The sequence below is a fragment of the Perna viridis genome, chromosome 9, assembly GCF_037379345.1.
Source record: "Perna viridis isolate PV_CMFRI_1.1 ecotype Kerala chromosome 9, ASM3737934v1, whole genome shotgun sequence".
Taxonomy (NCBI): Eukaryota; Metazoa; Mollusca; class Bivalvia; order Mytilida; family Mytilidae; genus Perna; species Perna viridis.
In genome coordinates this window covers 11,042,965-11,056,170 of record NC_142453.1, presented here as the reverse complement: position 1 = coordinate 11,056,170, position 13,206 = coordinate 11,042,965, and the positions used below count along the sequence as shown (strand labels likewise).

Sequence of the window (13,206 nt, the reverse complement as noted above, 5' to 3'; positions counted from 1 at the left end):
GCTATAATGTGTCAGGAAGCATTTAATGTGTTATTAAAGCATGTTTCAATTAACACATCAGTCAAATTTTCCATTCTATGATTAATATTTACCATTGATAAACAGGAAGTGAGAAGTGGTGATTTTAACGAAGTAAAATTGTCAGGAAAATTCAAATTGATGTTTGAACAGTAACTTGACCTCTACATGAAGATTTATTCGGGGAAAAAAAAACTTTAAATATTGTTCATTCTAGGGATTTTTCACAGGGGTCATCATGGCCTAAGCAACTTGTCAGAGGAGGCTTTTAGGGGAAAAGGGGTCAATAAAAAAAATAATATCTATCCACAATATAATAACCCATATTAGAAAAGGTGCATACAAAAACAGTAATTAGAAGAAAGAATGATGTTCTGAAATTGAAACACCCATCAGTTTAGTTATTCTTTTTATTAGCACAGAGATCCACACAATAATTGTCTTCCAGAAGCAACTTGTTTAACTTGTAGGGAATGTCAGTAGAAGCTGTTAACCAGCATAATTTGACGACTACTTGCTCTCTTTTGATGGCTACTCAAAAATTTCATAAATGGGTGAACTCTTGTAAAATTTTCATTAGTTTACCTCTTCTTTTTTTCTTTTTTTTCTGCTTCTTAAAATACTACTGAGATCCCTGACCGCTTCTGAAAGCCTTTGAAGTTTAAATCTGCACATGTCTGTTACAGGCAATTGCATCTATCAATGGCTGTTGACTATCAAATATGAATTTATATTTGATAGTCACCTACAGCTGATTGAAACAAGTGCAAGTTATAGCTATGCCACTGACAAAACTTGTTGACACTTATGATTGACAAATTTCCAACATCGTTCAGATTTCAGTTATACTGACAATACTTCCTTCAGGGTTCTTTTCGGAATTCACTGCATTCAATCGTTTATCCCTTAGGTTTCTATAATATGAAAATAATTTCCCTTTTCTTTGGTAACTATACTCAGAGTTTCTGATTGACTTTGCATGGAACACAGAAAATGAAATGACTTCAAGTGCGATATTGACTCGCACTTTTCTAAAATCAAATGAACTACAGAAATGATTTCCTGGATTCATATAATGGACGATCTTGAAAGGTGAAAATTAGATATACCTGATTGATTGAGGTTGCTATTTCCATTATGCCTGAATGACAAAAATCACAGGAACACCACTCTAGATTGATCACTGCATAACATGCCTGTTTTATTTTCATACCTTTAAGATATGCACATGTCACTTCTAGTTGTAAAAAAGAATTGTTAAATATTTTTTAGAAGTAGCAGTACACTGAAATCTGTCTAAACTAGAAGTTTTGAATACATGTGATGCATGTCAAGATTTTTTATTTGACTATAGTACATTGTGTATGTACTATTTTTAGGAACTCATGTTGTGTTCTATTTTTAGCACATGTATTATGTTCTATTTTAGCGAAGACATCAGGAAGTATTACAATCTCCACACCCAAAGTATCAACTGCTACTACAGCTAATTCTACCAATGCAATCGTATCACTAAACAATACCTTGCAGCAGTGTTTGGATGGTTCAGGAGGTAAGAGTTCATAATGCTTACTAGAGGTGTAATTATTCCACTCTGTCATGATCAGATACATATCACAATTTTTGGCTGAAGATCCAATTCATATCAGGATTTGCAGACATGTCTTCTTTGTGTTATTTCATTATCATCTCAAATAATTACCCAAAAAAATGACACATAGTCATGTTTGTAGGTATTGATTAACCTTTATCAATTACATTTTCAGCCAATCTAGTGTTCATAACAGCAGATAAAATGGTTGTTGATTAAGAAACAAAAATTTATCTGTCATTTCTTTGTTTTTGTCTTCCAATTAAGCTGAATGTGGAATCGGATCTGAAAAGTGAAAAACGGAGCTAGTATCAATTTCTGGATCGTAATTGAAAAGGTTTTGATGCAACCAAGCATTTAAGTACACATTCAAGATTCTGTAATATTAGTCCAAATTTCCCAAATTAAAAAAAAAGAATGACACATATTTTCCCTATAAAAAAGGGATGGGGTAGATTAGAAAAGGGCTAACAGTATCACGTAGTTACCTGGAAATAAAAAACAAAGATATACCAGACAATAATTGAAAAAGAAAACTAAAAAAAATTCTTTACTTCAGAAATAGAACTTAGTAAACTTGATGAAAAGTTAATACAGATATTGGCCTGGCAAAGGTTGCAACAACTTCTTCCCAACAAACAGTCTGTTACAACTACAGTCACGAAGAAAGGTGTTCTCAATGGACTGTTCTCTCAAGCAGGTAAATTCTCTCAACTTACAGTCAGTAACAACTCCAGTTAAACTTTATGGACATTTCTCTCTAGCAGGTAAATTCTCCAAACTGACAGTCAGTAACAACTCTGTTTATATTTAATGGACTTTTCTCTCTAGCAGGTAAATTCTCTCAACTTAACAGTCAGTAACAACTCCAGTTACACTTAATGGACTGTTCTCTCTAACAGGTCAAATCTCCCAATTTACACTTCAGTTACAAAAGAAGAGTTTTCAATGGACTTCTCTCATAAATTCCCCCTACTAACCTGTAGAAAGGAGGTTTTTAGTGGATTTTCTCAAGCAGGTAAAATCTCCCAACTTAACAGAATATTCTTGCCCATATTTTTAAACTATCTACCAATATACATTAAACTTCTATGTGTGACTTGTCTATTACTTGGCTATCCAAGTGTTCAATGCCCAAAGTTGAATGATTATCTGTGCTAGTGTATAATATTTAGAAATTTTCTTCTTATTTTTGCTTAAGTTAAACCACCATTTTGTATGTTGAATTAACAGTAAAATTTAATATTTAAAGTCAACAGTTTGACTTTAATTAGCTGTTCTTTATTCCATGGGTATAATATTTAACTGTTATACATTACAGATAACCCAGATATACAAGCGAGAGCTGTCTTATGTCCGTTAACTAGCAAAGGCCAGCCAATACCCATGTCTTACAGGACTCTCAATATTGGTACCGGTTAGTATTTAATTTCTCTCATTACATTGTAATCATCATGTCTGTCTCTATGTCAGTCTGTATGTAAGTCTGTCTGGCATTCCATTTGTTTGAACTACATTGAAATTATCTTGACTCCCAAATTGATGGATTTATTTCAAATTGGTAAGTTGCTTTTATAGAGAGGCAAACATTGCAAAGGATTGTAAGTCTAGTCATTCTATCCATTAGAATTTCATTGCTACTTTCTAGATGATTACTGGAGAACTGGTCAAGATCAATTTTCTTCTCAGTACCATTTGTGTTTATTGAATTTTGTATTCTCCACTGACATGATTTCAAGATGGTACGCATGGAATATGAAAAACTGATTGAAGTTTTTGTTTTCAGCACAATGGCTTTTTTAATGTAAAAAAAATAGTACTGATCAAGATTGATTTAAACACACACTAATAGCTTTATTAGTTATATAGTACACAATTATGATTTTTGATGTGAATAGGTAGTTGCCTTTATAATATTGCCCAACTATTGCCCAGTTTTGGACTGGTTGCACACATGCAAAATGGCATATCGAAGGATGAATGTTGGTAAGGCGGTTGGCAAGTGTGGAAAATATTTTGTCATTTTTCTTAGGAACTGTAAATCACAGCTACTAGATAATTGTTGTGCATTTTCAGTATGGTGTCCCTTGTTGTAGGATGTGATTCCAGGTCTGCAACACCTTTACTTCCTGTTTACTGACCTAGTGTATTTTTCAACAGCAATCCTGCAGTTTCTGTCTGTGAATTTTTAGACCTGACAGGGCCTGATTCTGCTTGTTTCATTTTGTCAGACCTCAAACTTGCAGTGTCAGAAATGTTGTCATTTTTGAATATGAAATGGTTGACAACAGGACATGCATCCATAATTTTATATTTATTTTGTAGGTGCAGATATGGACGTATCACTGTCTCAGTATGGTCATTGTAACTTTATATCTCCTAAACATGCTATGGTTTTCTATGATGAAGTAAGTATGTATGAAGTCAAAGATTATTCTACTTTTACCAGAATTGACAGAGATAAACACATTTGTCCCTGGATTACATTCTTTTGATTACCACCAGAATCTTGGTTCCCTTGATAACTCTTTAGTTACGGTTAGGGACACAACCCTTACAAGTCTTACAAACTGAATATGATACAGACCTATCACTGATTTCAAGAGTTATGTCTCTTACATTAGGTCTACCTCCTTCAAAGAGTAATCAAGGGAACCAAGATTCTGCCGGTAATCAAAAGAATGTAATCCAGGGACAAAGAACATAAAGTAACTAAAATAATACATACAAAGTAACAAAAGCAAATGAGCCACTCCGACTCCTTTAAAAACTAGGAGCATGGAGCAGGTGCACTGGTAGGGTAAGTGTCGTTAAACTAAGGACATATTCTCTTGCTCTTGTTGTAAACTCTAATCAAAACAATCAATTTCACAGACAATGTCTGACTTTAAATGAATTATAGGCCAAAATAACACTTGAGGAAAAATAATGGAGGTACATTTATATTTTTTGGCTATTGGTGGATTGGAGATACATGTATTCTCCCTGACTACTGTTAGATTGGAGATACATGTAATACTTCCTGACTACTGTTAGATTGGAGGTACATGTATACTCCCTGACTACTGTTAGATTGGAGATACATGTAATACTCCCTGATTACTGTTAGATTGGAGATACTTGTAGTACTCCCTGACTACTGTTAAAATGGAGATACTTGAAATACTCCCTGACTACTCTTAGATTGGAGATACTTGTAGTACTCCCTGACTACTGTTAGATTGGAGATACATGTAATACTCCCTGACTACTGTTAGAATGGAGATACTTGTAATACTTCCTGACTACTTTTAGACTGGAGATACATGTATACTCCCTGAGTACTGTAAGATTGGAGATACATGTAATACTTCCTGACTGCTGTTAGATTGGAGATACTTGTAATACTCCCTGACTACTGTTAGATTGGAGATACATGTAATACTTCCTGACTGCTGTTAGATTGGAGATACTTGTAATACTCCCTGACTACTTTTAGATTGGAGGTACATGTATTCTTCCTGACTACTGTTAGATAACACTTGAGGAAAAATGGAGGTACATTTATATTTTTTGGCTACAGGTAGATTGGAGATACATGTATTCTCCCTGACTACTGTTAGATTGGAGATACTTGTAGTACTCCCTGACTACTGTTAGATTGGAGATACTTGTAGTACTTCCTGACTACTGTTAGACTGTAGATACATGTAATACTCCCTGACTACTGTTAGATTGGAGATACTTGTAGTACTCCCTGACTACTGTTAAAATGGAGATACTTGGAATACTCCCTGACTACTGTTAGATTGGAGATACTTGTAGTACTCCCTGACTACTGTTAAATTTGAGATACATGTTCATATAATACTCCCTGACTACTGTTAGATTGGAGATACATGTAATACTCCGTGACTACTGTTAGAATGGAGATACTTGTAATACTTCCTGACTACTTTTAGACTGGAGATACATGTATACTCCCTGAGTACTGTAAGATTGGAGATACATGTAATATTGGCAGATTGTTTATAAAATGCAGCATTTTATTGAGGTTCTGGTACTTTTACTCATTCCTAATGCAACTCTGTGATTGACAGTTTAAATTCCTCTTATGCAGCTGTCCTTGTTCTGAAAAAAAACATAGAATTAAAGTTTTATGCTCTTGACTATAAATTGTAATGACAAATTTTTCAGGGCAGCTGTAATGTAGACATCTGGTATTTTTATGTAGTATATGTATGCATATGTTGACTTTCCTAAGACCATAGCCGACAAAGCAGGTGTGACCTACTTAATAGGGGTTGCTTGATTTATGTCACATAATAATTTTCTTATTTTCGAAATTTAAATTGATAAAAAAGGTACTGTTCTAGGGAACAAGGAAATTAGTCAACAGCCCATAGTCTTAGGTACTGAATAATGTTATTTCTCCCCATGAAATACACTTGAGAAAGAGTGGTCTAGGGAACCAATATTGCAACAGTAATCAAAAGAATGTATTCCAAGGATTAAGACTAGACAGAAAAAATAGACGCACATAACAAAGAACATTAAATAACCAAAATAACAACTACAAAGAAACAAAAATAAATGAGAAACCCAAGCTGGGATATATAGACCAGATGCATTGGTAGGGTAAGCTCTGATTTTCTAGAAACACCCACATAGTTGCTTTTATAAACCGGAAAAACTTGTTCCCTTTAGAAGAATATTTGAAGCTACATTGTACAGATATAAAGTGTATTATTGACTCGCATTTATTGAACGTTTTTATTCTTAGACCACAAGACATTATGAGTTGCTGAACTACAGTGAACACGGAACAACAGTAGACAATGTATTATATTCATGTGACTTTTCTGACAAGCCAGCTACAACTCCACAGCCAACGAAGGTTGTAGCTGCTGTCCGTAAGATCATCGGTAAAAAACAAAAAATTAAAGAGGAACCAAAAGAAGAGAAGAAAGAGGAAGACAAAATAACAATGAGCCAAAGAGCAAACGAGGTAAGGAGTCAAAGAGCAAATGAGTTAAGAAGTCAGAGAGCAAATGAGTTAAGATTCAGAGAGCTAATGAGGTAAGGAGTAAGAGAGTAAGTGTCTGAGATTTCTATAGATTCTAAATGTATCAACTTAAACTGTGTTAGTATTGTAGACCCACTTTTTACAGAAGCAATTTATACACAGTGTGGGAAACCATTTTATCCCCAACTTGCCATTCTGGCTAGTCGAATATTGATCTTGCTAGCCTAATAGAAATTCAACTAGCCAAATATTTTTGCGTTTTTTTGTCTGTACTATCATCTGTTTTCTCTTGGATTTGACTATCTTCTGCCTTTCTTTTTCTTTCTTCAACTATTTTTTTTTAATTCTTTTAAAATTTTTCAAAAACTTTTCCATTTTGAATGTTCCCTCCCATTGAAGTATTTCATGTACTTTACAGTAACAAAATAAGTACTCCATTTTTTAACTCATATTTTAAAAATAAAATTATATTTCTACAGATTCATCATGAAACAAGAGAATGTTTATCATTTGCTTCTTGTTCATTTTTATTTTGACAATAAACAACTAATTTCCAAGGTAACATATCATAAATTACCAAGATAATTTCGTTTGAATACTAATATGAACGAATCGGGACTGTTGCATAGAATTTGGCACATCCTGTTTACTGGAAATTAAAATGGCAGATCGTAAACAATGCTTTACAAGTCAATAAAATTGTGCATATCATGCCAAAATTCACTTGACATATTCAAGCTAAACTTCTTAAAATGTGGGGAACATATTTTTAATGTATGATTTTAAAGGATGTTTAAATAATTATATACCCAGTTGGTTAGTTAACGTTTCTTGGAATGCTTATCAAATGATGGTCTCCAAATTACACATCTACTTGTATTTGGCGAGCTGGCGAGTGGTGGTTTCCCACACTGTATACATCACTTATAGGTTTCTTAAGAAGGGTCTTCTTAACAGTAAAGGGATGTCTACTAGCCACTTTACTCAGTGTATCCATCTATTAAGCTTAGAGGGTTCTTCTTTGTGTAATATGTCACTCAAAAGGTATTGAACCAATATTTGAACTTTTTTTCCACTTATTTATAAGGTATTGTGTTTACAATGATTTTAATAACTTAGTTATTTTTGTACATTTCAGCAACTTAAAAAGCCCTGCAACTGTAAAGGAAGTAGTTCTAGTTTGATTGGAGGCAGTGGTGCAGGATGGGAAGGCACAGCACTGTTGCATCATGGGAGCTATATCAAAGTTGGCTGTTTACAATTTGTGTTTAGTATTGTGGACCATGCTACGTCAATGGCTGTTACTGATAAACGAAAAGAACCTATGTCTTTACTTAAATCAACGTTAAAGGCTTCATCACCATAATTTTTATGACTTCATTTTATAATAATCGTCAATCATTCGTGATTAAGATCAATTTTTGAGTTATTTATTGGATATTATTCCTCTTTTTTTTAGATTGAGACGAAGAGAAGGATTTTGTCTACATCATTATGAATACAAACCATCTGTTTTTGCTATAAATGCATTATGGTCCTATTCTGTTCTTGAATAGGATTGGAATGATTTTACTTTACTGGTTGGATTTTTTTATATTTAGAAGAAACAAGGCTACTATAAAGTTTTGTGTAGCTCCAGCTAAAAATCATGCACTTTATGAAACATGCATATCTTTTGCATAGAATAGGATGTGGTGGTGCCTGTGAACGTAGCATATTTTTTTTAGCCTTAAAACTAATTATTCACAAATAACAAAACATCAGTACTTACGGTTCATATATAAAATTAAATAGAATTTTACAATTTTAAGGATAAATCCTATTGTAATTCTATCATTTTTGTCGCTAAGAATTACTGATGATTGGATTGCTCAATTTGGGTGTTGATAAAAATGTAATTTCTGACAAATTTGATTATAAGCAAACATTTTGTAGGAATGATATCCCCTGAAAAGAATTTTGAAACAGTATTAGGCATTGAAAAGAATTTTGAAACAGTATTAGGCATTAACTTCATGTCATGGTCAAATCACCAACAACCGAAAATCGTGTTGGTAACAGAATTACGACTGATTTGACAATGTCATTGGAATTTAGGGCCACTCGTTTTTGTTTTAGAAATGAGCAAGTCATTCAGCGTAATTTAAACAACAGTGTGTAGACTAATTTTTTATTGAAATTTGAACATTATCTATGAAAGTGATGCCCAGTATAGTATTAATGGTTGATCATCATCTGCATGATTTTTAGAAGGAACTGTACTGGATTGTTATTACAATATGCAATGCATTTTTAAAAGTGCTTGTTTAAAGTTGATTTGCCTTCGAGTCCAGGCATACAGATGCTTTTTGATTCCATTCATATGTTTTTAAGGGAGATAATTCAACTTTTCCAATCCTTCTGATGTGGAAATTAAGATGTATTTACATTGTGCCAAAAAGGGTTGTAGTTTAATCAATAGTTGTATACTAATTGATATGAATTGTGCCAATTCTGTTTCTTATTCATCAGATTTCCAAGAATGGTAATATTTCTGATCTAAGATTATTAGATTAAAAAAAAAAACACTAATATAATCTTCCACTTAATTATAAGTGCCCAAGCAAGTAAGTTTTTCAACAGTTAATTGGTTTACTTTTTACACAAAATATTTAAGTGTCAGTCTGTATAAGATTCAGGCAGTGGGTGAAACATGGTATGAAAGAAAGTTTAATTTGACCATTTGGAAACAAGACAAGATTATACATATCATTTATGTAAAAACCATCCTTGAGTGATATTACACTGTCAGATCGATGGAGTTTTGACAATGCATGTTCCTGATTTTTCCCATTTTTGCCTGATTCTTACTACAAGTTACACCTGACTACAGAACATTCTGGGTGAAATAGATTGTTTCTATGATGTTTTCAATAGTCCTTTTGGATTTTTAACGCATTCTGTTACATCATCCACCTTTAAACAATTTGTTTATTACATTGTAATAATCATACTATTTTTTTCTGTCGATCTAACCAATATTATTGGTTGTACCCACAATATTATACCAATGTTTAACCAGTAAGTGGTATTTTGAAATCACCTTGTCTGTCTTTTCTGCTTTCCATCCGAAATTTTGTTTTAATTATCTCGGCTCCTAATGGATGTAATGATTTCAAATTTGATGTGGCTTTATTTATAAATGTAAATGATTTTGGGTGCTGTGCCAAATCAACTTCCTGTTTGGTTGGATTTTGCCATTTTTTATAACATGGGGTGATACAAAAAAAAAAGTCAATCACCAGAATCTCATTTCTTAATGGAGAGATTAATTTCAAGTTTGGTGTGTGGCTACATATGGATGGAGTAAGCAATTTTTGATGCTGTCCAATATCTACTTGTATGAGTGGGGGTTCCTTTCTCCTGTATTAAAAATTTCTTTTTCTCATCAAAACTTGAGAGCTACCCTGTATGTACAATTGTATTGTATACTTGTATTTTGACATGGAATAGTGTTTGTAATAGATTACATAAAAAAAATGTCAATATTGTTATTTTTCAAACAGAATTTACTGAAACTTCTGCTCGTCTTTCGATGTCTAGATTAGGCCCTGATACCAGTTAAAGTTTGTTTTTTTTTTCATTCAGAATTTTACCGTTAGCTCTCTTGATTTTAAAGTGTATTCAGCACTTCTAGTTTCAAATTTTCGTTTGTTTTTTTTTTTTTTTTTTTTTGTTATCTGAGTAAAATATGATATTGACTTCTATTATTCATCATTTGCAGATTTATCATCATATTGTACAAAGCCATTGTCTTCATCATAGCAGTATCAGTATGTTGGTCAGTTAATTACATTCTATCGTTCTGTGTATAGTTATGGTTGATGTACAGGGAAGTTTTATTTTGTAAAATATTATGATCCATTTTATCATTGACTTGTTTTTGTATAGATGGAGTTGTACCTTTGTTAAAATTTGTCAATCATGTAAAAAAAAAACCAGATTTAATTTATGATATGATAATGCACTTAATAGTTTATAATGAGAGCACAAATAAAAATTGAATCACATTGAGAAATCTGTTTCGATACATGTAACAAACTACTTGGTTTAATTTTTGTACTAAATGAGTTCTATTATTTTAATTTCTCCATGTTTGTACAACCTAAATACAAAGTCAAGATATTACTTGAAAAAAAACCAACATTTCAGCAGTAATTAAGGAGGTAGACCGGTAGTGATGGCCATAACTCTTGAAATCAGTGATATGTTTGGATCATATTCAATTTCACCAAAGCCTATCAGGCAATGAAATCAGTCCATGTTTCTTCAATGCTTACATGACAGTAATGTAAAATGCTGAATACAAACATTTCAGTGATTTGTAAGAGTTGTATCTCTTACCCTAGGTCAACCTCCTTAGGTAGCAGTCTTTATAAAAATCAGATAGATGGTAATTCATGCATGTCAAAAACCAACCAAATTCAATTTATTTTGATCAAAATTAGTTATTGCTCACAACCAGTCTTAAGTTTTTCATTTGGTTGTTGGAGATGAATGTATGGTTTTCTCTAAAGTTTAGATCAAAATACAAAAAAGACTATTGTTATATAGAAATATAGCATGGAGGATAGCTTCCCACAGAAAAATAATCATTGCCTGGTGGTCAAGTAGTCACCAGCAAGTCATTACCTTAAAATTGGAGAAAGGAATGTACATCTTCTGGCTTCCTCTATGATTTGGATTTGTTGAAGTGTGAAATAATTTCCTTTAGGAAATAAAGCTTATTTTCAGATAAGAATTTAAAATTTAAATATTTAATGAGTACAGAACATTTATAACAGCTGAACTGTATTATCAGTACTATTATGCATTTTATTGTATTCAATATTTTCTGTTACTGATTATATATAGTAAAAATATAGTTCTTAATGCTTTGATTAACATATTGTAGTACAAATTAAAAATGCATGTAGGAAGAATTATGTCTCCTCCCCCACCCCCCTTTTTTTGTGGGGAAGCGTGTTGTTGTTTTTGTTCTGTTCATCGCACTTTCTTGCAAACTACTACACAAATTGTTCTTGAAAACTGCATTGTAGGTAGTGTGGACCTGATATGATGTGTATACCAGGAACTTATGAGTTACACCCCTTTGAACTTTAGAATTGGAGGAAGTATTACATTTTTTATTACAAAAACACTTGGAAAGACATGAATTTTTTAAGGCAAAAACACTTGGGAAAACGTACATTATTGTAGGCAAAAACAGTGTGAAGACATATTTTTACATGTAATAAAAAATTTAATTTTGATTGTACAATTAAAAGCACACTATTAATGGAGAACACTGCTAATAATATACTTATTTCTTAGTACTTATTTAAAGCAATATTTTTAATAGAAATCTCAACATTAGAGCTCTTACTTTTAACTGGGTACTGTTAAATTTGTAATTTATTCAGCAAAATTCTAAATATACATACTGTCATACAAAGCATTTTATTTTTATTAAGATTTGTGCCGATTAAGAGGAGAATTATTTTGGATTTTTTATTGTTTTTTTACTATGATATATTAAGACAGTATGGTTAGTTATAGAATGTTTTTTTTGTTGACATTACTGCTTTGTGAATAGCTTTAATTGTAAAATATTAATCATGAAATTTTTACTGATTCATAAACATGTTTTAGTCCGGTAACTTGGTTACAAATAAAGTCAGATATCAGTCCAGTAATGTAGAGTTTTTATTCATGATGCCAAACACCTTTTAATACAGTCAGAATTTGTATGTATAGAGTCCTTCCATTCAAATTTTTGTTATGCAAGAACAAGTGGAACTGGATGTTCAAGAGGGGAAACTTGGACTTTTTATGAACAGTTCAACATTTCTACAGTTCAAGCCAAGGAAGCCTGTTTCAGATCCAAAAAATAACTGTCACTGATGCAGAGATTGGAAAGGCAAGGGGCCATGGACCATTTGCCATTTCTGGCTGGAAAAGGCACCTTCATCTATTAAGAGTTATCAAGGGAACCAAGGTTCTAGCGGTAATCAAAAGAATGTAATCCAGGGACAAAGACCAGACATGGAAAACAGACATACACAACACAGAACATAAAGTAACTAAAATAAAAAGTAACAAAAGCAAATTTAAATGAGCAGCTCGGACTCCACTAAAAACTGGGAGCATGAACCAGTGCACCGATATGGTATGCTTTTCTAGAAACACCCGCCGAGTTGCTCTTAAATAAAAGTCAAGTCCTAGGTAGTCGAATGAGGGAAGGAAAACTGGCACATTAAACACCTAAGTTTTCATGGCGCAGATGGATACACCGTAACGATCCACGAGTTCATGATGACGACCATTAAACTGTAGTGATGACTTCAATCTTATAGCAGCATAACCCTGTTCCAGAAGTCTAGCGACATACAAAAAGTCTGCGTAGTTTTCGGCAAGCTCTGGCATAAAGTATGAGTTATGATTTCAACACTCCATACGCAGGTGCTGAAGGGATGTTGCCACAGATAAAGGGAAAGTTGACAATTCTGAATGAAAGGTCATCACATTTGTCGTTAAGTTTGGTCAATAGTTTTCCCTTAAAGAACTTACAAAG

The 13,206-nt window shown here is 32.8% G+C and overlaps 1 protein-coding gene across 1 annotated transcript in view; it reads left to right on the top strand.

Annotated features, from left to right (window-relative positions):
* LOC148606682 (PHD finger protein 12-like) overlaps positions 1 to 10,663 on the top strand; it is a 36,221-nt gene extending 25,558 nt beyond the window's left edge. The window contains exons 10-15 of the mRNA XM_088544825.1: positions 1,448 to 1,570; positions 2,169 to 2,309; positions 2,931 to 3,026; positions 3,935 to 4,017; positions 6,372 to 6,596; positions 7,753 to 10,663. Coding sequence (XP_088400951.1) covers positions 1,448 to 1,570; positions 2,169 to 2,309; positions 2,931 to 3,026; positions 3,935 to 4,017; positions 6,372 to 6,596; positions 7,753 to 7,980 — 896 coding nt within the window. The 3' untranslated portion in view covers positions 7,981 to 10,663. The remainder of the gene's footprint in view (positions 1 to 1,447; positions 1,571 to 2,168; positions 2,310 to 2,930; positions 3,027 to 3,934; positions 4,018 to 6,371; positions 6,597 to 7,752) is intronic.
* The last annotated feature ends 2,543 nt before the right edge of the window (positions 10,664 to 13,206 follow it).